General features: G+C 50.1%; 2 protein-coding genes across 2 annotated transcripts in view; one reads left to right on the top strand and one right to left on the bottom strand.

Annotated features, from left to right (window-relative positions):
* Window positions 1-2,177: 2,177 nt before the first annotated feature.
* On the top strand, window positions 2,178-3,816 carry LOC149744640 (metallothionein-1E-like). The gene is made up of 3 exons (XM_089902496.1): window positions 2,178-2,257; window positions 2,833-2,898; window positions 3,610-3,816. The coding sequence occupies exons 1-3, from the start codon at window positions 2,230-2,232 to the stop codon at window positions 3,699-3,701; spliced, it is 186 nt and encodes a 61-aa protein (XP_089758622.1). The 5' UTR covers window positions 2,178-2,229; the 3' UTR covers window positions 3,702-3,816.
* Window positions 3,817-7,148: 3,332 nt separating this feature from the next.
* Window positions 7,149-25,910, bottom strand: part of CES1 (carboxylesterase 1) — a 32,806-nt gene continuing 14,044 nt past the window's right edge. The window contains exons 5-15 of the mRNA XM_089902474.1: window positions 25,646-25,779; window positions 23,517-23,670; window positions 21,931-22,035; window positions 19,963-20,067; window positions 17,264-17,302; window positions 16,798-16,938; window positions 14,619-14,699; window positions 13,768-13,915; window positions 9,456-9,587; window positions 8,441-8,513; window positions 7,149-8,163 (exon numbers count right to left, since the gene is read on the bottom strand). Coding sequence (XP_089758600.1) covers window positions 7,980-8,163; window positions 8,441-8,513; window positions 9,456-9,587; window positions 13,768-13,915; window positions 14,619-14,699; window positions 16,798-16,938; window positions 17,264-17,302; window positions 19,963-20,067; window positions 21,931-22,035; window positions 23,517-23,670; window positions 25,646-25,779 — 1,296 coding nt within the window. The 3' untranslated portion in view covers window positions 7,149-7,979. The remainder of the gene's footprint in view (window positions 8,164-8,440; window positions 8,514-9,455; window positions 9,588-13,767; window positions 13,916-14,618; window positions 14,700-16,797; window positions 16,939-17,263; window positions 17,303-19,962; window positions 20,068-21,930; window positions 22,036-23,516; window positions 23,671-25,645; window positions 25,780-25,910) is intronic.

Raw genomic sequence — 25,910 nt, 5'->3', positions numbered from 1 at the left:
AACCTTGCTTATCCAGTGCCAGAGGGCGTGGGGATGTCCTCCAACAAGCCCCGTGGAACGAGTCACCGCCACAGCATTTGGACAGACTCGGTGAACCTGCGTGGTCTGGAGCGATGGTGCCAATTCCACAGAGGTTAAGCAACCTACCCAAGGGCACACAGCCTATACTCAGAGGACTAAACCTACCCTGCAGCTGTCTCACCTCCCGGCCACAGGGTGCCGGTTATGACATCACTGGAGGCTGAATCCGGCCTCTCCTTTCTCAGGGCTGCAAGGGTCTTCGGAGGCAGTCCAGCTGCGCTCCTGGCTGCAGAGGTGGGCGGCTGAAGCCCAGAGAGGTCACAGAGCTGTGCGGAGGGTTCTGACTGCCGGCTCAGGGCTTTCCCACTGCTGCCTCTGTGCCAGGTGTTCAGTGTCCTCACCCTTCATGGGATGACGTGGTGTCCGGTTGGGCGCGGGGCTGCAGTCAGCCTGCAGGAGGGCCAGTCCCATCTGTGTCACATATAGCCATGTGACATAACCTGTCTGTGGCTCAGTCTCCTGGGCCCTAAAGGGCAAAATAATAGTGTCTGGCTCTCGGGATTAAAGAACTGAATACATGCAAAGAAGGTCAGAGTATACTGGGCACTCAGTGAGTAATCTACCACATCACCCATTCATTCATTTATCTATTTATTTATTTGCTATCATCAGCCTAGGAGACATTGTTCTCCTTCCAGACACGCAAGCAAGGACGGCGTGTTTAGCTCTGTGCTCTGGGCCGTCCCCATCCACCCTGTGAGCGTGGGACCAGTTCCCCCGACGGGGTTACCCTGCCTTCACGCAAAGAGCCGTTGACACTACAGATAGAAAGCCGTGAGGAACACAGTCCGTGCCCTCCTCACAGACACAGAAGGATCCTGCCATTTCTGCTGTCACCTGCATCAGGATTTCCTTACCATTTTCTTTTCAGTGATTTTCTGAAACACGTTATACCAAAAGAAACCTCTTGAGCACTACTGAAGGAGAGAGTCAGAAGGCAGCCACAGAATCATAAATACACTCCTACTGTGTCACCTTGGTCGCCCCCAGGACTGAGCTGGACATGGTGGAGACGGGCTGAGGACGCAGCTCTGGGCCAAAGGGGAGCTTTCTCACTGACTCCCTCTTTCAGCTGCGAAGCGACAAAAGCACAGAAGCAGGGCACCACTCCCCAGCACTGTGTGCCTGCCTCAGTAGCCTCCTTGTACTGTAGGTACTTTGGCCTTTGGGAAACGGGCTCCTGGCTGCTGTCTCCCTTCCCGGTTGGTGTGACAAGTCAAAGAGCAAAAGTGACTAACAAGGCTTGGCATGGACTCCACGGTGAGTAACTGTCAGGACCGCTCAAAGGGAACTATCCACTTGTCTCGCTTTGTTATTTAACGCCAGGTCTGCCCATCACCTACAACGATGCCGTCCCTGGGGAAGCGTCCCATGATTAGGGAACCTCCACCCTGGCGTGGGGGTGGACCGGCTACAGTGACGAGCGCCCCTGGAAAGTTTAGGCAAAGAAGCCCCCGGAGAAATGAGCCACGATCCCTCCAGGAAAGGAAAACACAAGTGGCGACTCGCGGCTGAAGCCAATGTTCACCGCGCTGCGGTTACAGGAGGCGGTACCGGAAAAATGCTTCCAAAGGACCGTGGTGGGGACCGGGGCTGGCAACGCCTGGGGACACATGGATGGGGTCGGCGAAACGGTGGTGAGGGTCACACCCGCCTGCGCTCTCTGACACCGCTCCCCGGCTCCAGCCAAGCCAGGGGACACGAGCGGGAGGCGGGGGCTGTTCTCAGGCTGCAGGAAACGGCGACCCGGAGGCCGGCGGCGCGGGGAAGGCCGGAGGACGCGGGAGCCGGATTCCTGCACAGCCCGCCAACACGGTGGCTGCTCCCGTCGGGCACATTGGGAAGGGGCGGCCAGGGGGCTGGGACAGCGCTTACCGCACGGCACCCGGTTCCTCCGCTCCAGCCGGCACCGAAGGGGAATCGTGCGCTCGGCCCCGCCTGTTGCTCACAGCCCGGCCCAGGGCGCGGCGGGCGGCGCGGGCGCCGATCCGCAAGGCGGGTGCAAGGCGGGGGCGGGGCCTCTGCGCCCGGGCCGCCTCCTCGGCCTATAACCGAGCCCCCGGGCTCCTCGCTCCCACACGGCCCCCACCGGACCCGTGAAGCGGCTTCGCCCCTTGCTTTGGACCTCGGGCCTCACTTCTCCTCCAGATGGACCCCAAGTGCTCCTGCCCCACTGGTAAGGGAGCCCCGGCTTTGAGCCTTAGGATGCCCCCTTCCCAGGCACAGGACGAGAAGGGAGGGCTTTGAGTTTGAGCTCGGGAGGACTCCTGTCACGGGTCCAGGGCTTTCTTGGTAGCCAGGCTCCTGAGGGCACGTCAGTCTCCCTTTGCCTCTCTGTTGACACTGAGGGCACGGAGGCTCCAGGCTGTCCTTCTTGAGGTCACCCAGCAGGTCAGGGGATTGCTAGGCCGGGACCCAGTGTTTGCAGGAGGCCTCGGAGCTGCCAGGACTTGATGGGAGGAGCGGACGCTGCCTCTTTGGGGTTCAGGCCGTGGGCCCCGGCCCCCAGCCCCAGTCGGCCTGGGCTGGGTCTGGAGCCCGGGACCTTCCCTGTGGAGTCCCATCAGGAGGGGACCTACTCTCCTCGGACCAGAAGAGAGGAGCTGGGGCTTCTCTATCCGCCTGAGTGGACACGAGCTCCCAGGGCTGGGTCCTGACAGAGGAGGAGGGCTCAGGGAGGCATCGCTGACCGTCTGCTGTAGCTCCTGCATCCCTGTCCCTGCTCACTGCTGGCCTTTCCCTTCCCGGCAGGCGGCTCCTGCGGCTGCGCTGGCTCCTGCACCTGCAAAGCCTGCAGATGCACCTCCTGCAAGAAGAGTGAGTGTGCGGGGCCTTCTCTGGGAATGCGGGGTCTGGGCTGAGTGCGAGGAGGGAGCCCAGAGCTCAGCAGGCAGGCAGGAGCAGGACAGTGACCAAACTTCCCGGCGCCCCCCTCACCAGGAAGGGATTCACAATCAGAGCTGGAATCACCTTCGGCGTGACCGAGACCCAGGCGCGCACTAGAGAACAGGGAGGCTGAGGCCCAGACGGGTCACCAACAAACAACCTCAGACCTGTCACTAGAACTAGTCCTCCTGCCTCCTGAGTCACGCTTCTGAATCCTCTCAGGGACTGAAGCACTTTAGGGACATGAACCAGCGGCCGTGCGTGGCTTCTCGGGCCTTGGTGCAGCCCCTTCCTGTCGAAGCAGCCCAGAGCTTCCCTATCCCGAGCGGGAGCTGCTCTGTGAGGGCTTTGCCTCCGCTTTGATCCTGAGGACTTGGCTCACATCACCGGCGGTGCTGGGGGCTGGCTTTCTCTTGTCCCCAGAGGCCCTGCTCACTGTCTCCCCAAGGCGCTGTGCCCTGTCCTGGGCACAGATGGGCCGGGCAACCTGAACCTAGTGTCTGAGAGCAATTATCTCAGGACAGAGGACACCACCGTAAACCCAGGGTCTGGGCCTGAGGGCGGCTGGGGCCAGGCCTGCTGCTGGGAAGGGTGGTTCCGGACAACGCGTGGTCCGACTGCACGCTGCCCTTGCCTCCCCAGGCTGCTGCTCCTGCTGCCCCGTGGGCTGCGCCAAGTGTGCCCAGGCCTGCGTCTGCAAAGGGGCCTCGGACAAGTGCAGCTGCTGTGCCTGATGTCGCGGAGAGCCTGCCCCGGGTGTCAACGGAGCAAGCAGGACACACCTGCATGTTACCGTTTTTCACACAACCGGACCTGACGCTACATTCCTTTTTCTATGAAATATGTGAGTTGTAATAAAAGCTGTTGACTTTATTCTGGCTCTGTCTTCCTTGGTCTGTCTTGGACAGAGAGACTCCGTGCCCATCAGGGCTGGCGTGGGGAACTGGGCTGGACGTGCAGAGACCTCGGCTCTGGACCAAAGAGTACCCCCCCCCCCACACCCCACACCCCACACCCCCAACACTCACACACACTGAGCGTCTTAGCCGCTTAGGTTAATTTGAGCTTCCGTGTCTCAGCTCCAAAGGATACCCTCGCCAGATGACATAGGGCATTGGACACACAGAGGACACACTCCCTCTACTGCCCTTAGGAGTATGGATTGCAGAGAAAGTTGTCCATTTCTCATTTTCCTTCTCTGGGGGCCCCTGCCAAACTCAGTCCTCGGTGATGAGAGCCTGGAAAGTACCCAGAGGGGATGGAATCCCACACCCCTCTTGTGTGACTTCTGCACGGGGCTTGCGTCTAAAACACCCTGGAGAGACCTCTTTGTATCTTCTGCCACAACTTTTAACCCTGGTCAGTAAAAAGGATCGCTAAGAAAACGTGTCAAAGGACACGATATGTGACACCCAGTTCTCCCTTCAACACGTAAACCCACCTTCACACGTGGAGGAGCAATTCTGAAAATCGGACGCTCTCCTATGTTGCACATACATTGAAAGTGTGCCCGAGTCCTGGGAACACCTCACAGATGCCCCACTGTGTGGACCACACACGCCTGGAGCAGCTCTGCCCCCTGCCTCCCCACAGGGAACATCAGCCTTGGCTTGCCCAGGGCTACGGACAGGACACTCGCCACCCGTGACAGCTCCCTGCGGGGGCTTGGCTCTGAATCTTCGCAAGTTCCTCCCTAGGTCAGGCTGACATCTTCCCTTCCCTCAAAGTCCAGCCCGTGGCTACCCGACACCCCGAAGGAAAGTGATTTGGATTTGGTGGGAATTTCCCAGCTTTTTCCCTGAGACTTGGTTGCAGAAGAAGGACTCCATGTGTTCCTCGGCAGACTGATGGTGGTGCTGCAGTGCGGGGGGCCTGGTGGGGTTTATGAGCAACAAGTGTGTGCTGAGGGAACAGGTAGTGTATTTCAGGAGTTGCGCCCCCTGGCGGTCTGGGGAGGGAACTGCTATTTGATGGGCGCTCTGAGAGAAAGAGGAGACACGTGGCTCAGAAGCCAGGACCAAGATCGGCCACAGGTGCCCCGAGTGCAGAGGGCATTTCGGGAGCCGGCCCGTGCTGCGTGCGTGGGCGTTGGTGTCAGGCACTCAGGTTCACAGCCACCATGCCACTTCCTGACCTGGCAAGTCACCGCTACTCTCTGAGATCTCATTTCCTCCTTTCGATACAAAAGATTAATTTCAAGGAGGGGGAATAAGCGAGATAGTGGCCTGGCTCCTAGCTCGGGCTTCCCGAACGGTGTCCTGTATGATCGCTCTCTCCACACTGACATTTGCGCACAGAGAATCCTTGAGCTCCCCACAAGCTCCTGGAGAAAGGCTCCCTGGTGTGCAAGCAAGCTCATGGTGAGGGCAGAGGTGGATAGGAACCTTGCTTATCCAGTGCCAGAGGGCGTGGGGATGTCCTCCAACAAGCCCCGTGGAACGAGTCACCGCCACAGCATTTGGACAGACTCGGTGAACCTGCGTGGTCTGGAGCGATGGTGCCAATTCCACAGAGGTTAAGCAACCTACCCAAGGGCACACAGCCTATACTCAGAGGACTAAGCCTACCCTGCAGCTGTCTCACCTCCCGGCCACAGGGTGCCGGTTATGACATCACTGGAGGCTGAATCCGGCCTCTCCTTTCTCAGGGCTGCAAGGGTCTTCGGAGACAGTCCAGCTGCGCTCCTGGCTGCAGAGGTGGGCGGCTGAAGCCCAGAGAGGTCACAGAGCTGTGCGGAGGGTTCTGACTGCCGGCTCAGGGCTTTCCCACTGCTGCCTCTGTGCCAGGTGTTCAGCGTCCTCACCCTTCATGGGATGACGTGGTGTCCGGTTCGGTTGGCGGCTGCAGTCAGCCTGCAGGAGGTCCAGTCCCACATGTGTTCATTACTGACAGGTGACATAACCTCTCTGGTCATTCTCCTCTGCTACAAAAGTGTAAAATAATAGCGCCTGATTATTTAAAAATTTATCTATGCAACAAATTAGGATGTCAGAATTTAATAGGATTTAAGAATTTAATAGATGCAACAATATTAGTTTTAAGCCTGGCACACAGTAAGTAACCAAAGTATTAGCTATTACTTTATTATTATCAGTCATATTTTAGGCGATATTTTCCTACTTACAAACCAGTAAGGCAGGGCTGCTGTGCATAGCTGTGTGTTTTGTGTCGTCCTCATCAATCACGTGAGCATGTGCCAATTCGCAGAAAGGGTTATCATCTTTCCCAGAAAATAGGAGTTGGCACTTGAGATATAAAGCCATGAGCAAGCCTGTCCCTGTCCTTCAAAAAGTTGCAGGAGGATGCCTACCATTTCTGCTGTCACCTGCACTAGGATTTTACTTAACATTTTGTTTTTCTTTTTAAAATAAATTTATTTATTTTTATTTATTTTTGACTGCAGTGGGTCTTCGTTGCTGCACACGGGCTTTCTTTAGTTGCGGCGAGCGGGGGCTCCTCTTCGTTGTGGTGCACGGGCTTCTCACTGTGGTGGCTTCTCTAGTTGCGGAGCATGGCCTCTAGGCACTTGGCCTTCCGTACTTGCGGTGTGTGGGCTCAGTTGTGGTGCACGGGCTTAGTTGCTCCACAGCATGTGGGATCTTCTTGGACCAGGGCTCGAACCCGTTTCGCCTGCATTGGCAGGCGAATTCTTAACCACTGCGCCACCAGAGAAGCCCAGGATTTCCTATATGTATATAAAGTTCTAAAATTTTCCTTTTCCTCAGCCACAATAGGTCTTTCCCAGGGCCCCAAGGGAAGTGGGTTTGCTGACCTTTCTTCAGTGGTTTGGGGATTTTATTTTTTCATAGAGAAGTGTCTGAGCAGAGCTTGAAGCCTGCACCCTTGAGGCAGGTTTTCTCTCGTCTTACTACCTGTTCCCAGTATTTCTCACGGGTCCCTGATAGAGGTCCATGGAGAGGGGCCTGTAACAAGTGTAAATTCCCTGTGGGTGTGTGGTTTTTAGGATTTCATACTCTCATACTTGCCCACATTTGGCCTTTAGCCCTTGATTCGAATTTTAAGAGTAATTGTACTCACACATATGGTGACTCCATCTTCCACCTGTCTCCAGATGGTAAGCCAGTATTCACTTCCCATCTCTCCTCCAAAGTTCCAGTCTTCCCCGAGATTTCAGGGTAATTGTTTACCTTGCAACCTCTTTGAATGAGTCAGAGAAAGTCATGATTTTGAGGATAATCCACTTTTTTCTTTCTGTTAAGGTGGGAGTGGCATTCCTTAGAGCTTTCTATATCCCGGGAGCCAGAAGTCACCCCAGGGATTCTGAAAGAGTCAGTTTTCACGTGACACTTCAGGGACTCACTTCAAGGTGGTCACTGCTTGGACCTGATGTGGTCCAGGCTGCAGAAAGGGTTCAGAGGAACTGCTGGAAGAGACGGCCTCAGGGAGGGGCCTGGGAGGATACTGTGTAAGTTGAAGAAAGAATTGTAGACCTGTGGGAGAGTCAGTAAGGGCCACACAACAGTCCCACAGTGTCACCATGGCAAGTCCCCCTCCTTCCCACTCCAGGTACATCCTCGGTCTGTGCCCCCTCCATGTCTACAGGCGGCTCCACATGGAGGAGAGGGACACTGCACTCTGGTTCCCTCACATCCACTTACTGGAGTTGTTGACGGCCCAGAGACATGGAGCAGATGCAGTATCCCCCTCAGCCCCTCCCAGGGCCCAGCCTACTGGACTCTTCCTGTCCAGAGGCCAAGCCAGAGCTGCCCGAGTCACCTTCCTGCCAGTGGTGCCCTCTCTCATCCTTCTCTTGCTAATAAGGATGACTTACTTCCAGCCCAAGACAAAGACACTGACTTGGTCTTCAAAAGAACATTTATTTCCAAAATTGAGGCCACAGAAACAGAAATTCCCCCTCTCTGACCTCTGCTACTCCCATCAGATAATTCCCCAGCCTCCACAATAAGATGCCTCTTTGGCCCACAAACACCTTCTATAGAATACCCCTGTCTGGGGTCCCACAAGCCCCCAAGGCCAGCTGAGCCTCCCGTTCACAGCTCAGCATGTTTTAACTGGGGTGGCTTCTTTGCTGCCTCCTTGGACAGGAGCTCGTTCCAGAAAGCCACTTCCTTGTCTTTCAGCTTCTCGGCTGCCTGGGTGGTGACGCCAATCTGAAGGTACCCTTCTTTCTGGTCATATACTGGCCAAGGGGGAAGCCCCTCCCCGTTGGGATTCCTGGGAACAGAATCACATAGAAATTCCCCAAAGCTACTGTGTGGCCCCAACAACCCTCAGAGATTGTCAGGGACCCCCTGGCTTCATCTCTGCCAAAGGCTCATACGCCTCCAGAGACAGGAGGCTGACCATCTCCTGGGCAGCCTGTCCACTGAGGGAGCTCTCATGTCAGGGGCCACAGGGCGGGGAGTTTACCCAGCACACGTTGAATCTCCTCCCACCCAGCAGACACGCCCTGCCCCTTCCCAACCCTGCATCGTCTGTGCCACCAGCTCACCCGTTCCGAGCAAAGTTGGCCCAAAATTTCATCACCATCTTGCTGAGATTGGTCTCCTCTTCTGAGGCACCATCTGTGGGGAGGAGACAAAGCCATTGCTACTCAAAGTGTGGCTCAGGGGCAGCAGCAGCCCTTGAGAACTTGTTAGAAATTCAGAAACGGAGCCCTTACTCCAGACCTACTGAGTCAAAACCGCATTTTAAGAAGATCTTGGGTAATTCAAGTGCACTTTAAGCTTGACAGTTACTGACCTAGTTCAGGCTCAGTGAAGGGCTGTAGTCAATCCATAAACTGCCTGGGTCACAGGGCCACACCCCAAGGTTTCTGCTACAGTAACCCCACCTCCCAGGATACTCTCCTTTGGGTCTTTTTTCAATCTCCTACACCCACACACATTTTCATAGAATCTGAAAAATAACCAAGCTGCAAGGTCCCCAAAGAGTCACCCAACCAGAAAGTGCCCAGAGGCACTGGGTGTCATGTACAGCCCTGGGTTGTGTCACACACAAGTTGTAACTGCTGAGGGTTAAGACATTGAAGACATCTGTGAAAAGTTTTCTTTAAAATATTATACTCTTAAGTGTATTAAAATATTAAAAGATATGAGTTTTAGATAGATAGATGGTTGGATAGACAGACACATATTAGTCCTGATTCAAGGTTAAGAGCAATTCTAACCTTACTCTCACGTACCTTCTGATACGCTCTTGTGAGTGCAAAGTGAGTGGTGGCATTCTAGCCCTGAGCAGGGCCCTGCAGGTGACCCACCTCCTGTCTTACTGATGCCCAGGTCTGGATTCTTAGAGTGACCATGGATGAGGGCGCAAGGATACACATTCTCCACCATGCACATTAGAGCAAGAGAAAGGTTAGGACCCTTTGTCCTTCAACCCTGTTGTGGTGAATTCAGGAAACTAAGACCTGGAGAGAAGGAGGAACTTGCCCAAGGCCACCAAACCAAGGCTTGAACCCAGATCCCCTAACTCCAAGTCTGTAGTCACCAAAGGGCCATCACCTTTCAAAAATGGAGCCCCGAAGACCGAGAAGAGCTCATCCCCATGGTCCCCTATCACCGTCTTGGGTTTCATCTCTGATGAGAAGCTTGGGCGATACTGGAACTCATACATGTAAGTGGGGGCTCCGGCATCTGGAAGACATGGATTCATGCACAGTTCACTTCAGCAGATGCACACCTGGATGGTATCAAGGGCTCCAGAGGTGGGTGGGAGGGGCGCTGTGAGCCATCAGGAAATTGGGGGCATGCCTGGTCCTGAGTGAACAACAATATTAACAGCAGCTGCCCGTTGTGAGAACCAACTGTGTGCCAGACCCTGTGTGTCCCTGCAGGAAGCCCCTGGTTATCAGCATAACAGAGAAAAACAGTTTGGGAAAAGTTCTATGACTTGCTTCAGAGTGTACTGGTGGTGGAGGTGGAACTTGATTTGAGCCAGCTATTGAATGAATGAATGTTGAAACTTTGGGGAAATTGATTCAAAATAACTATCATTATAGAGGCATTGGGTCAATACATATAAACCTCTTTGCCTATTGATGCATTCACACAGCAGAACATCTAGATACATAGTTTACGTACACAGAAATACCACGACATTTCATTGCTAACAGGTTAGTGTTCATTCCCTTGGAGAATACCTGCAGCCTGACAGGTGCCTTCTATTATGCGCATTTTTGAGCGTTTCTGGTGGTTTTCACACGTATTCCAAGAAGAGTGAAGTAAATCCAAGTTGCTAGTCTGAAAGTGCAGGTATTTAAATACAAGCCTATGCAGAAAGGGGACAGTCTATTCCTTGTGTCTCAGGAAACCACAATTCAGCATTTCCTTTTTCTCTGTCATCATACAGGTCTTGCTTCCTGCTTGGCCCGGGGAGTGTTAAGGTGGTGGCAGAAGGAAGAAGGGGCCGAGAAAGGGTACAGTTCCTCCCTCCTCCTCTCCCCTGCCCCTACGCTCACCACCCCCTCTCTAAGCCCCAGGAAGATGTCAGTTTTCCCGCTGATGCTTCAGCAGCGTTGCCCATCTTGCTCCTTCAGGGCTAAATCACGGGCCACCCGCCCGGGGAGCTCTGTGCCTTGCATTGATCATTATGCCCAGAGCGAGTGACTCTACCCGGGAAGGGTCAGGCCCCAAGTCAGACTGGCGGGGAAATATCACACTTTTTCCCTTCCTGGGGACAGAATCACATTTGGAAAATGCAGAAAAAAGGAATAAGAACAAAATGATCACATCTAATCCCACTGCTCAGAGAAACCTCTGTTAATATTTTAGCACTTATCTCACTTATGTATATAAAATAAGGATACTATTGGATGTGTAGTTTTGTAATGACTATAATAATTTCTTCATATCATTAAATGTTTGTCCACTACATAGTGTAACAATATATGCCATCCTGACAGGAGGATGTAGAATAACTTATTTAATTGCCTCCCTTCCCCCCTCTCACTGCACTCTTGGTTTTGGAAGAAGCAATCCGTCTGTGGTTCCATAATCCAATTGGTAAACAGCTGCTTCAGGGTCAAGCAGAACTCACGGAAAGGAGGGTGTTTACCCTTTGCCTCTGCTACTCAGAAGTGTTAGAACAGAACTGAGAACCCAACCATACAAAGAAAGACCTAGTGTGAATGAGAGAACTTAATTATGGCAGCATGCTGCCCAAAAGATATTCTTTTCATTCCTCTTCTTCTTCTTCTTCTTTTTTTTTCAGTGTTTTGCCTTAAACCACTGAGATTTATAAAAAAAATTCCTACGGGGGTACTTTTCTGGTGGTCCGGTGGTTAAGACTCCATGCTCCCAGTGCAGGCGGCCCGGGTTCAATCCCTGATCAGGGAACTAGATCCCGCATGCCGCAACTAAAGATCCCGCATGCCGTAACTAAAGATCCCGCATGCCATAACTGAAGATCCTGTGTGCCACAACTAAGACCCGGCTTAGCCAAATAAATAAATATTTTTTAAAAATTCCTACAATCACAACACACGTCTTCAAAGGAAACTAGGGCAGAGATTTCAATAATAACAATTAGGAGCAACAAGAGAAGCAGGGGGAAGGAGAGAGCTAGTAATAAAAATATGCAAATTAAAACAGTGCGATGTTCTTTTTTTTGTGAGGTAGGACTTATATAAAATTGGCAGCATTATTTTTATTCTTTTAATCTGACTATCCCAAGTGAGAAAGCTAAGAAATCCACACTCTCATACACTAGAAAGCAATTTCACAAAATGTATCAAGAACTTTAAAATTCTACTACAGCCCAGCTTAATAATTTCACTTCTAGAAACCAACTCTAAGAAAATTGTTTGAGACTTGGTTAAAGATTTACGTACATAAGGCTGAGTATGATGTTTTCTGTAGCATCAAAATGAGCAGCCAGGCTAAATACCCAATAGGACAGGAATACTAAAGTAAATTTTAATCCATCATACCATGAAATAATTGCTATTTTCCATGAATTTATATTGACATTGAGGAAATGCCTACAATATAGTTGTCTATGAACATAAAATTAATTTAAAAATTATGTGTAAGACATGGAAAGGCTAATAGAAAAAAAAAAGTCAAAACTTTATAGATGGGGCTTCCCTGGTGGTGCAGTGGTTGAGAGTCCGCCTGCCGATGCAGGGGACACAGGTTTGTGCCCCGGTCCGGGAAGATCCCACATGCTGCGGAGCGGCTGGGCCCGTGGCTGCTGAGCCTGTGCGTCCGGAGTCTGTGCTCCGCAACGGGAGAGGCCACAAGAGTGAGAGGCCCGCGTACCGCAAAAAAAACAAAAAACCAAAACTTTATAGCTGATACTTCTAGATGAAGGAATTATGAGTAATATATAATTGCTTCTTTAATATGTTCCCATATTTTCAAAACTTTCTACAATGGTAAGATTAATTTTATACTCAGAAAACTATCAAAAACAGATTGAGAGAAATACGACAATGAAAAAATAACATTGATAAACTCTGGGAAGTGCTGGCAATAAGACCCTGAATTCAAAGTCACGGGATGTCAGATAAAAAACTCAAGTCCAGTATGGCTGGGAGCAGCATGGATGCTGAAGGGGATACTACAAATCAAGACACGCAGCAAGAGGCAAGACCAAATTTATGAAAGAACAGATTTGACCCCAGGCAGTCCCTGGCTGGTCATCAGGACCCTAGGGAGGAAGAAATGGTAACTAGTACCTCCAAATTACTGTACTGAGTGCTCGGGGATAGAGTAAGTCAGCCACAGCTACGTTTTATTATGCTTATAAAGTCTCAAAGTTTAAAACCCTTCTAGCACCGTTAGGCAGAGAGGTCTGGACCCCAGGACCATCTCCTGGCTTGCAGACTAGGTGAATGAGGTCTCCAAGTAATGAAGGGTCCTGTGAGTAACTCAAAAGGCACCCAAAAGGGACACCTCCTCTCCAGGTAAGCTCATCCATCCCTGACCTCACACCCTACACACAGTCTTGGGTCAATGTTGGAAGGTCCTGTGGTGGACCAGCCACAGATATTGACATTCTCTAGGCCACGTGGCCCCACTCTTCCAATACTCACTCCTTTCAGCTTTCTTGGTCCCAGACAACACTCCTGATCCTGTGCTTGGCCTCCCTCTACCCCCAGCTCCACTGGTTAACAAACTAGTTTGCAGATAGCTCTGACCTTGGAAACCTTCCAAGACCTATCTTCCAAGATTTCCCCTCCAGCCCCACAGACCACCACAATTCAGGTGAGGAGCCCTGTGGCAGACGCTGTCGGTGCCTCCCCATATCCCCTGCTTCCGGGCACGCTAGCCTGAGTTCCAGCTCCTGCATCCGTAGCTCTTTGTCTTTGGCAGCCACAGACCACTCTGCCCATGTGTGCAACAGGTCAAAGCACCAGGGAATTAACTGCCCTTGGGAACAGCCTTCAACCAATGACTCGTCAAAGTTGGAGGATAAATACCCCAGCTCTCTTGCCACTCACTAGGGATAACCCTGAGACATGTGTTCTGCTGGTTTCCCAGAGCTCCCCAGGTCCAGGTGTCCACAGTGGATGCTTTCTTGACAGTGCAGGGTGGACTGGCTTCCTCTCCATTCATGTCACTTCTCCACTCTTCTACTGGTGTTTTCTGGGATCACCCCCCCAAATAAACTCTTTGCATTTGGATCCTTTTCTCGGAGTCTGCTTCTGGTGGAAACCAAAACAGGACAGTGCCCCACCCCAGGCCAAATGCAATCAGCCTTGGATGTACGACCCTCAGCAATTCCACATATGTTTGTGCTGAGGGCTGGGCAGGACAGTCAGTGAAGCTGGAGAGGTCAGTGTCCCTCTCCCGTCCAATGTCTGGGACTCACCTCTGTGGTGACGGGCCACATTCACAGATGGGACACCAAACATCCCATCTGCAATCAAGTCCAGGAACAGGTCTTTCTTTCTGGCAGGGTCATCTGTTCCTCCTAAATACTTGTCAGCGGCCACCGTGGTCAGTTCCTCAGGGATGCTCTGAAATAGATCCAGTGAAAGTGACCACTGTTAAAGTTAAATATAAAATGGAGACCAGACTTACGAATTATCTGTGCAGAAAAAACCATTTAAGCCATGTAAGCAAAACTAACTCTAGCTTATTTCATGCACATAAGCAAAACCTAACTCAGGTTATTTTTTGTAAATCCCTCTGACAATCACAAAATAAACTAAGTCATCTCCCTAAAATAGTATGAGATAATCACTTTTAACCAATCCCTTGCCACCTGAAAACCTCTATTGTAATAAGCAATCACTGAAAATGTTAACAACTTCCTCATTTTCACTTTATAAGCCATCCTGTAACTTCATGCCCCTGAGCTTCCTACCAGCCTTTGAAGTTGGAAGCCCCCAGGGTGTGAACTATTTTTTATGTACCATAAACTCTTACTAAATACTCTTCATTCATTTGGTGGTTTAAATTTTGCTATTTCTGGATTTTTGACTTCACCACCCCTGGTGAGTGACACAGTTTCTCTTCTTGTGTTAATGGTGAACTTTTTGAGCCCAGTGCAAACTTTCCCCCTCCCCCAACCCTGGGTAGTGATAAGAAAAGCAGAAAAAGTGGGGCAGAACCCCCCCAGCCCCAGTCTTCATTCTGCCATTAGTTGCTCTGTAACTGGGAACAAGCCTCTTCCCCTCTTTAGGGCTCAGCCAGTTCCTGTGATCCCTAGACTCTTACAAGGATGGGGTAGGACTTCCACACGAAGGATGTGGCCGTCTTCTGGTCCAGCTTGCCTTCAGAGAATGAGTAGCCCATGAACTGTTAAAACAAAGGTTAAGCAATTGTGAATCACCCGGTAATGACAGGAAAAACCGAAGTGACCAACAAACCAAACCAATGCAGGCTGAAGGTCACTGTCATGTCTTGATGGGCATGGGTCTATTTTTTTTTCTTTTTGAGTCTTTTATTGTTTATTTATTTATTTATTTAACATCTTTAGTGGAGTATAATTGCTTTACAATGGTGTGTTAGTTTCTGCTTTATAACAAAGTGAATCAGTTATACGTATACATATACATATGTTCCCATATCTCTTCCCTCTTCCCACCCTCCCTATCCCACCCTTCTAGGTGGTCACAAAGCACCGAGCTGATCTCCCTGTGCTATGTGGCTGCTTCTCACTAGCTATTTTACATTTGGTAGTGTATATATGTCCATGCCACCCTCTTTGTCCCAGCTTACCCTTCCCCCTCCCCATATCCTCAAGTCCATTCTCTAGTAGGTCTGCATCTTTATTCCCATCTTGCTCCTAGGTTCTTCATGACCATTTTTCTGTTTGTTTTTTAGATTCCATATATATGTGTTAGCATACGATATTTGTTTTTCTCTTTCTGACTTACTTCACTCTGTAGGGCATGGGTCTTTGATGAGTTGGGCAAAATCAATGAATCAAATGGACTTTTATATCTAGAAATCAAGGAATGCAAAGAAGATAAAGTAATTGTTAAGGGAAGCTGTCCCAGTCTTTGTGTGTGTGTGTGTATGTGTATGTATATATATGTGTGTGTGTGTGTGTGTGTATGCGTGCATATATATGTGTGCATATATATATATATTTAGGCTAGAGTCTCCACAGTGGTCATCAAGACAGAGAGGGAAGGTTTCAGCCAGCCAAGTGTTGAAGTAGAGGGCTCTGGGGCAGAAGACACAGACCTCACAAATACCCCGCCTGTGTTAGATAACTGAGAAAGCCCCAAATCCTGCCATTATGGTTTTGGTCCTTTGGTATAACCTCTGAAATCATTCTGAAGAACTGCAGAACTCTGCACATAACAACTGCATCAAAACTCTGCACTAAGTGACTTCACCAAACTCTAGCACGGCCACAAGCAGCTTAAGGCCCTGTCCCCAGGCCCCCTTATAAAGCTGTGTGCTGCCAGGAACATTTACCGTTTGCTCTAGAGCCAAAACCTGGTGATGGGCAGGTAGGTCCCTGAACCCATTCTTAGTGCAGTTACTTTAAAACCTTGTTATTATAAGTCCTTTTTCTGCCCTTTGGGATGTAAAAACACTGCTCCAACCTGTTTTCTCAAGGACCTGAGAGCCATCTCTATGAAAAGCAAACATTCAGGGGGTAATTCTTGCTCTCTCCCCCAGTCCCTGTGGAAAGATAAAGGCCTAACTTCAGTGGGAGCCTTGCTTCTACTTACACCACGGCCTCCTGTCATAAAGACAGAAGCTTGTTTCTTCTCCAGATAAATGCCAGCTAACAAATCCAGGTGGCCCAGTTACACGGATAATCCTCCCCGAGCCCCGGCCTTGGGTTCAGTTCACAATTGATCTTTTCCCTACAGCAAGGGTGTATCTGAATCAAATCTGTTACCACTTCAACTAGTGTCCGGCTTTGTTTATCTTTGGCAGAAGGGAAAGTACTTCCTAACTTTTAGAAGTCAATTTTAACTCAGGAGGAAGCAGGCTCCTTTGAATGTTTCCAGTTAGATGAATGAGAGTGTGAGGTGTGGGTGGGTGGAATTTATGGAGAAACTATGAAAGCACCAAGCCCAGGGGAGAGGCTGCAGGTCCCAGGGCCTCACTCTCCTTAACTCCCAAGCCCCTTCCCCTTTCCAGGCCTTGGGTTTCTCATCTGCCCAATGATTATCTCTACCAGCCCTCCTGGCACTGACATTTCAGGATTCTTGGATGGGAGGACAAGCAGAGAGTGTGTGGGGATGTGGGTCCCCAGGGCCGCACCACCCAGGTGACAGCTGGGCCATCATGGAGAAGGTTTCCACGGAAATGTCAAGGTGTATGAAGGTCCCAGAGGGGGGTGCGCAGAAGGAGGGGTCCTGTGACCAGAGATGGGAGGGGTGATGTGACGGGCAGGGGAGGCGAGTCTAAGAGGCCTGCACTTTCTCACCATCGGCAGAATCCAGCCACACTCCTGCTTGTTGATTCCCACGACGTAGGGAACGGGGTGGAAATTCTTTTCAGCCAGAATCTCTTCGGGCATCTTTGGCAGCAGCACTCCGTCAAGCACGGTGGGCAGGAAAGGAGAGCTCTGGGGAAGAGGGCAGCGTCGCGTCTGTGCTTCCCCTTCGAGGTCACACCCGTGTCCCCCTCTCCACCTGCCTGAGCTCACAGCCGGCATCGCAGACCTGCGTGCCCATGGGCGGTGGCCACACACTCAGGGTCCTAACAAAGGGGGCTAAGTCTGTGGACCCCAGAGGGCAGAACTCTGACCAGGGCCAACAGTGGTTAGGTGATGCGGGCAGATCTTCACTCAAGTTGGTATAAACTATATAACATAATGTGTATTTAATTTGAAGGGTGTGTATATCTATATGCATCTCTCCATCTACAGTCAGTTCTTGTAAGCATCTTACCTCTCTGGGGTCTCCGTGTAAATCAAGAGTGAAAAATTTCTGTGAAGACAAAGGCAGAGGCTGTGGGTGAGAAGGCTTCCTGAGAGCAAAGCTGATCCTGTGAGCTGTGCGTCAAAGGTATCAAGTCCTCCCTCCTGGTGCCACCCTGGCTGGGCTGAAAGGAAGTGGGCAGGGCACCAGCTCCCCTGGGCATGAGCACAGGGTGCAGGTATGGGATGGGCGAGGGGAGCTCTGGAGAGGACTGCTGCTTGTGCCTGCCCTGCCCTGCACCCATTTCCTCTTCTTGTTCCTCCAGGCAAAAACATCCCAATTTTCCTTTGGGGGACTCCCTCTTCCCCAGTCTCACTCCATGATTCCAGGCATCTATATGTGACCTGAGGTGCACCATCTCCCTGAAGACAGGGATTACTTCAGGGATGGACATGTGCCCATGTGAGTTCAATAGAGTTTACCTAAAACTTTTGCTGGAATTATTGGGAAAGAGGGTTTCTAAGCAGATAGGATGTAAGTCTAGAATACTGTTGTTGTCTAACCTCCCCAGGGGACAAATCTGCCTGAGAGTAAAGCCAACACAGAGAGGTAAAAAGCTGAGGGATAGAGACAGAGTCTTGATGATATCATATGTGCATCTGGATCCGGACATGCCTGAAGCCATCAACTCCTGGACTTTTCAGTTAGTTACCTGAAGATTCTGTTACAACATACACCTTTCTCTTCTCAAGTCACTTCGAGATGAGTTTTCTCCTCCTGCATTAGAAAATCCTGACTCATACAAGCTCACTGAAATTCACCCCACCCCATGCTTCTCTTTGTTGTGAGTTCACCAAGATTGTGCTGATTTTATTGTGACACTGCAGCTAACAGTCCTGACCAGTATGCAGGAAGTCCCAGTAAGGGTCCCTCCGTTATGGGTTGTAGCCCCGCAATCCAGGTGTGTGTGTGTGCGCGTGCACACCCACGTGTGTTATTGGGGAGAGAGGATAATCATGGAAACACTTCCACGTGATCTCAGAAGATCTCAGAAGGATAACATGGGCTCTTAGGTTCTCTGGATTCTCCCAAAGTCACCGACTCTCCCCTTATAAGCGGATCTCTTGTGCCACATGGAGAATTGCTGAAATAAATTTACCTCTTTCCAGGCATCAGAAAACAGTTGTGTTTTTATCTTTGAGCACATTGGTCACCTTATTTGAGCCTGAGAAGCCAGGATCCAAGGCTACCTTGGACTTAACCCATGGAAACAGAGCAGACTCCAGTGCTGGAGGCTGGCCGCTGGGGGTCCAGAAGCATCCTCAGGGGTCCAGGGTCCAGACTCTCCCCTTATAAGCGGATCTTATAAGTGGTGATCTCTGGGTATCTGTTGTGCTGTAGCTTCCTGTGATGACCCACTACCATAGCCATCCACCAATCCTGAAATGTCACCTTCTCTGTGAAGCATCCCTGCTTTTACTATAATGAATGCGTCCCCTCTCTGTATTCCCACCACACTTAATCCACTAAGTATAGGGGCGTGTTTCTCCTTGAATAGTTCCTTATGAGCAGGGACTATATCCAGTTATGTCTGCATCACCCACGCTGTTACCTCCCCGCATACACTTAGCAAAGACAGATGGATGGGTGGAGGGAATTAGTCAATACTTGGAGTATTGAGTTGGGGGGATAAGTGGATAGATGGATGATAGCTAGCAGACTAGGTGATGGACGGGTCACTGATTTTAGAGAGATGGATGATGAAATACAGATATATGAATGATTGATAACAGATGAATGAATGTTATAGATGAGTTGACATTAGATTTTCATCAAAGATACTGATGAATTGGATTCACTGGTGGATGGACAGATGTATAATAAGATGATGAATGAATGGATGGATGAATAGGTGGATGGATGGTTGGGTGGATGAATGGGTAGATATACGATTATGTGAGAATCACTACTGAGGCAGACGTGCAGAAAATCTAGAAAATTGGGCCACCACTGGATGATAATTGAGGTGGTTTCTAAATTAACCAAGACAATTGTGACAACCTTTCTGAAAAGCTTTGTTCTGAATAACCCCATTCCCCAAAATTCAGGATGGTAATCACCTCTGAGAATGTGTAATGTTTAATTTCTTAAAAATCTATCAGATTCCACTTATATGAATGAATCTAGGATGGGCAAATTCATAGACAGAAAGTAGATTAGAGGTTTCCAGAGACTGGGGGGAAGGGGAGAAGACAGAGTAACTGTTTAAAGAGGTAGGGATTTTTTGTTTGGGATGATGAAAAGTTTTGGAAATAGTGGTGATGGTTGCACAGTACTGAGTGTAATTAATGCCATTGAATTGTACACTTAAAATGATTAAAATGGTAAATTGTATGTGACACATATATATTTACAATAAAGAAAATAGTCACATATAAAAAAATCTATCAGAAAAACAAGATTGGAAAAAGTAAGTTTTGATAGATATGAGGAGTTATTACGCAGTTGTTCATTATGTTATTTTTTGTCTTTGCTAACATCTGAGTTATTCCATAATAAAAAAGAAAGAAGGAAATTCCCCATTCAGATCCAGTCTGACACTGCTCTTGAGAGGTGAGAAACTGTCCCAGGTAGTTTTTCCAGGGCAAGGGGATAGGTGAAATGACGAAGCCTGGGGCCATGTTCACAGGACGGGGAGCTTGTGTGGCTATGAGAGTGGATGCACTCACCATCTTCAGCGTTACCTCCAAGAGCTCGTCCTCTGTCTTCTGGCGCAGGCAGTGAACAAGGACAGCTGAGGTGGTGCTTTTACACCCAGCAAAGACAGCAATTTTCTGCAGAGATCACAGGTGACAGCAGAATTCAAAAGCCCTGTCTCTTCCCTCCATCAATAAAGAGATGTTCTGTTCCAACCTCAATTTCTGAAGTCAACACATGGTAGCGAAGATACTCTAGACCAGTATGTCCTGGATCCCAGACGTGCCAATTATACTCCTCAGCCTCTGCTGCCTTATCTCTGTTCAAGTGGACACAATGACCTCAAAGCTGAACATCTAAAGAGAGGCAGCGCGGGGTGGGGCTTGAGAGCATGGAATCCAGAATCCCACTAATTTCAAATCTCAGCTCATCCAGTTAATAGCCTTTTGGCCTCAGGCTAGACACTTGCAAAGTGCAGCCAGAGGGGAAGATGCAGAAGGAGAGAAATCAGGCTCCATGATGGCGGGACCATGGAGAGTGCACATGGGCTGCCCAGAGCCTGGTCCAGTGTCTGACATACAATCAATGCTCAGTATGTATTTGGTGAAAAATTAAATAAAAAGGGACATGAAGAAGTAGAGCGGAGAGAGAGAGAGAGAGAGAGAGAGAGAGAGAGAGAGAGGACAAGAATATGAGTCTTGGATTCTTCATTCTGCCAATTTCTGGTCCTGTGTGACAGCAAAATCCAGTACCATTTCTGCCACCTTTGTTTCCTTTAAATAAACTCCCCCTTCTTGACTTAAGCCTGATCAATGGGCTTCTGCTGTTAATAGCCAAAGAATTCTGAAAAACAGTCTCAACAATTTTTAAAATTCTTGGTGTCTTATCTCCTCCCCTCCTGCTTACCAGTCAGTCCCTTTAGGTCTGGCTGCTGCCCCCACCCGTCCACCTAACCAGCTCTCACAGCCCGACGGAATCGCTCCACATCAGTGACTCCAGCGCACACTCCTCAGCAGAGCCTCCCTGTTGCTCACCCTTCCTTGGCTTCCTAACACTCTCCAAATAAGACAAAGTCCTCACCAGGTCCTCTGCAGCATGGCCCTGCCGATGGCTCCATCCCCACTTCACTCCAGGTTCCGTCTGCTCTTTCTGCTCTGGCCACAGCAGCATTTCTCGCTCTCTCTCAGTTGAGATACCTGCTCCTGCCACAGGACATTTGCACAGGCTGCTCCCTCTTCCTGGATATTCTTTTCTTACCAAGTAATTTACTGCTCATCCTTCTCATCTCAACACGTTGATCATTTTTTTTCATGAAGCCTTTCCTGAAAACCTCCCCCTGTCCACTGGACTAAGTGCTCCTTTTGGATTCTGTTATGACATCAGGTATCTCTCCTCTATTGCTCTAGTCACAGTTGACATTTTGTAAGTTGTGCAATTATATAATTATTAATCTGTCTCCTCAATTATAACAGAAGCTTCATGAGGTTGCGAGGTGTCAGATTATATCAAAACTATTTGTTGAGTGAACGAATGAATCAATGAATGAATTCTTCAGGAACCCACTCCAGGCACAAGCCCCCAAGGAGAATCCACTCCAGGCCCACATGGTGCCAATGAGTTCATCAGATTTCAGACCCTGAGCGAGGCAAGATAGGGTGACAGTTCACTGACCACTGTCCAGGCCAGCACCCCACCTGGAACACTTTGGGAAGCGTGTTCAGTGGACCGTGCATGGGGGCTGGCAGTCCAGAGTCATGAGCCTGAGTCTGGCTCTGCTCTGATCACTTGCTGACCCTAGCAAGTGCTTCTGCTCTCTGCCCCAGTTTGCTCAGCAGTAGAAGGTGGAGGTGGGATGAGGTGTATCCTTGCCCTCCCTCCTCAGCCACCCTCACTTCTGTGATTCTTTGAGGATGTCAACTGGCTCCCACAGCAAGAAAGACCCCTGACAACTCCAGGAGAGCAGAGCAAAGGGTGTGGGGACAGTCCAGTGTGAGACCTACCTTAGCTGTGGCCTTCATGTCCTTCTTGACCAGGACAGAAGTGAGGGCCACACCACTCTCAGAGATGGCCCGGTGGAAGAGATTCTTGGACAGGGGAGATAACACCTGGGAGAAGGGTGGCGAGAAAGGGAGTTTATGCTCATGGGGAGGGGTCTTCAAGAGCTACCCCCATCCACAGCCCTGTCCTGGGCTGTTCCCCTGGAGACCATGGGGCCTGGCTTCTGCAAGAAAACCTCAGCTGGAAGGAGCCAGGAGCAGAGTGAAGGACAAAACAGGAAGTGTGTGGCACACACTGATTATAACAATCAAAGTATCTGAAAGGCAGCTCAGCAATTCCTAGCAACACTTTAAAGGCACAGTTCTGATTCCCCATTTGCATTACTTAGGATTTATTTTAAGGAAAATGATCATGGAGGCACACAAAAATCTCTAAAATGTTCATGTTATTTATAACAGTAAAAACTGGAAATAACACAAGGTTCTAATATATGACATTGGGTAAATAAGGTATTTTTCATTCTTACAATGAAATACTATACTATACTCGACTATACACACAAAAAATATGAAAGAATAGCTAATGGTGAGGGAAATATTTGTGTTATAATATTAAGGAAGTTTTTTTGTTTAAAAATTCATAGATACAGGTAGATAGGTAGATAGATCATAGATGATAGATACATAGATAGATAGATAGATTCATGGAAAAAAGACTAGAAAAATAAAACTGTCCATGGTGACAATCCCTGGCTAATAGGATTGTGGATGAATTTTTATTTGGGGAGAGTTATCCATGCTTTTCTTTTTTCTCCATTTTATAAAATAAAAATATTTTCCTCTGAAGATTCAACTATGAATCCAACATATGTTTTAAAAATACAGTAATAGTGTTAACCCTCTGCTCAACTGTGAGGCAGCTGGAGGGTTTCTAACAGCTCCCAGCGCCTTCTAATCTGGTTTTCCACCTTTGCTTCCCTCGGTGTCTCCCAACTGCCATTCCCACATCAGGCTCCCAGGTCGTGTCTGTGTTCCGTTTCCCGGGTCCCATGCCCCCTTCCATCCTCCTTCCTCTCTCTACCCCTCCTCCCCCAGCCCAGCTCCATCCTCAGCCCCAGAGGCTGCTGCCCTCCTTCCTGAGCATGAACAAGCCATCAGACCTCCCCAGAGGAGGCCTCTGACCTGTTCTTAGTGTTCGTGTCCCCTTGAATTGTAGATCTGGCTTCAAGCCAAATAATGACATTGCACCCAACTTCATGGTTGCCTCCTCTTATCCAGAATTTACACCCACCCCTACTACCCAAGAGGAGTGAGGTGAGTACTAATAGTAAAATGATTAGGAAGGAGAGTAAGAGCTCAACCAACACAGGACAGGAGGAATGTCTCCGTTGCAGCCGTGGCTGGAGATATGGCCCCAGGATGCTAAGCTGAGCTCTGAGCTTCCTGCGGTCCAAGGAGAGTTTGGCCATAACTTTCCACCATCTGATGCTGCACAGAGTAGGGTCAGCCTTGAATCCAGGTCCCATGACTAGACTGGCTGGTCTGCAAGGGGTCCCATCGGTAGCCACATCAGGGCCAGAAACACTTACAAGAATAGAGACACTTTCCCCTCCTGCTGACTCTCCAAAGATGGTCACAGAGCCTGGATCCCCTCCGAAGTTGGCAATGTTCTCCTGGACCCAGTGCAGTGCGGCCAACTGGTCCAAGTGACCCCAGTTCCCCCGGCTGTGTTCATCCCCTGTGCTGTAAGAGAACAGGGTGGCGTTGAGAGCAGACATGTCACAGCAGGGCTCTCAGGACCACAGATGGGGCTGGGGGTCTGGGTGAGCCTTCTGCAAGAGACTGGGCTTCCAGAGCCCTGACACTGGGGTCTTCACCTGCCTCCCATCCTGCAGCATTGTTCCGCTGTAGCGCTCTATACATCCATCCCACATCTATTTATGGAGCATCTACTATTCTACAATTCCAAAGGGAATTCCAGGCAGAAGAAACAGCACATGCAAAGGCCCCGGCATCCAGTGAACAAAAGTGTGAGCCTAGGACCTACAGCTACAGAGGGCCCTGAGGGCCTCGGTAAGGATGTCAATGTCATCTTGAGTAAGTTAGGAAGCCATTGCAGGGATGACATGATTCCACTTATGTCTTAAATGATCACTTTGGCTACTGTGAGGATCAGACACGGTGTAAAATAGCAGGGTTATAGAAGTAGGTGTTATTACAACAATCCAGGGGAGAGGCACAGAGTGCTTTGAACAGGGCGACTACAAGGGCGGAGGTGAGAAGTGGCTGGATTCTGAACATATTGTAAAAGTGGAGCCAAGAGGATTTGCTGGTGACTGGATGTGGGGTGTGAGAAAAAGAAAAGAATCCAAGTGGCCCCAGGCTTTTATCCTGAGTAACTGGAAGGGTGGAGCTGCCTGCAGCTGAGCAGGAGGCCCTGTGGAGAAAGGAGGAGGGTTTGGGGCAGGGGCATCGGGAGTCAAGGGTTAAGTTTGTCCGTGGAAGGGAGAGGTGCCCTCAGGTGTCCCGTGGGGATGGCAGGAGGTAGTTAATGATGTACCTGCGGGTTTCAAAGGAGAAATGGGCTAAAAATAGGGAGCCTGGAAGTGCCCCCTGAGGTCACTCAGGGAACCAGTGGGACAGAGAAGAAGATGCACACAGAGGCTGAGATGGGGAGGGGAGGGTCCAGGAGGGGCCGAGAAGGAGCTGCCATGAGGGAGGAGGTGGCCAGGAGCCAAGAGAAGGAAATTTTTCAAAAAGGTTTGAGGGGTGACGTGCGGTTGCTGCCAAGGCTGGGCCGCTGGTGACCTGGACCAGAGCAGTGTGGTGTCTGGTGGGGTGAAACCCTGACTGACGTGGTAGAGGAGAGCCTGGGGGAGAGGGAGGGGGGAGTGTATGCAGTTATACTGTAACTGGGAGCAGCCGTGGGCCACGGGGGAAGGACATGAGGAGTCTCAGTGAAGATGACACATCCCGGGACGCGACTCGCCTGGGACAGCCCTCCTCCAGCTCATAGGTCTTTCCAGTGAGATGACCACCCCTCCCCCAGCCCACCCACCAGCCATCTGAGGGTAAGAGGTCCTGGGGCTGGTGCATTCAGAAAAGGCTCAGTAACTGTGCCTGCAGGAAGTCCAGTTCCTGTCCCCACGGACACTCCATGGAGGAGACTCGAGCCTTCGCTCATGCATGTGCCAAACTCCACGAAGGAAATGGGGTGAGTGGGCCCTACGCTCCTCTCAGTAGACGTGTCCACTAGAGTCAGGTGCTCGTTACAGCCTCCAAGTTCCAGCCACCCGTTCCTCCACCTACAAGACTTTACGGAGCTCCCACGTGAGTCTGCTCCTTCCTTCCTTCCCCATGAGGTAAGATGTATACGCCTCTAACTGCTGCGCTGCATGTTAACTGTCACCTTATAGGTATGCAACATGCTGGGCAGCACAGGTGAAAAAGAGATGAGCATTTCAGACGAGGTAACATTTGGGTTGGGTTTTGCAGGAATAACAGGAGTTTGTCAGGCAGATTAGGCATTTTACATGCAGGTAAGTGGACCAGGGTGGCTGGGGAAGGAGAAGGTAGGTAGAGCCCAATTATGAGGGGACTTGCATGTCTTAGTAGGGAACCTAGCAAAGATCCCTTTGAGGGCTTGCATGACCAGAGTGGGGTCCTAGCACTCCCACACTGAGGGTCAATGTGCCGTGAGGAGAGTCCAGTGTCTTACCTGAAGAATCCCCAGATGCCCAGGCGGTACTGAACGGTCACCACCACCACGTTTTCATGGGCAGAGAGGGCCAGCCCATCATAGGTTGATGCTCCGCCCAACATCAGACCTCCTCCATGGATCCACACCATCACCTGGATGCGGAGGAAGCAACCATACAGGGCATAGGAAGCAGAGCTGGGAAAGACCTCAAGAGGCTGTCTGGTTTGGTCATCTACCCGTTCTCCCAGCTGTGGCCCAGGCCACCACCCCACTCAGTGCACCC

This window comes from Delphinapterus leucas, chromosome 20 (genome assembly GCF_059928025.1).
Source record: "Delphinapterus leucas isolate spDelLeu-1000000601 "Yukka" chromosome 20, BTC_Dleu_Yukka2, whole genome shotgun sequence".
NCBI lineage: Eukaryota > Metazoa > Chordata > Mammalia > Artiodactyla > Monodontidae > Delphinapterus > Delphinapterus leucas.
Note: the sequence above shows the minus strand (reverse complement) of the source record. Positions and strands in the feature narration are given on the sequence as shown.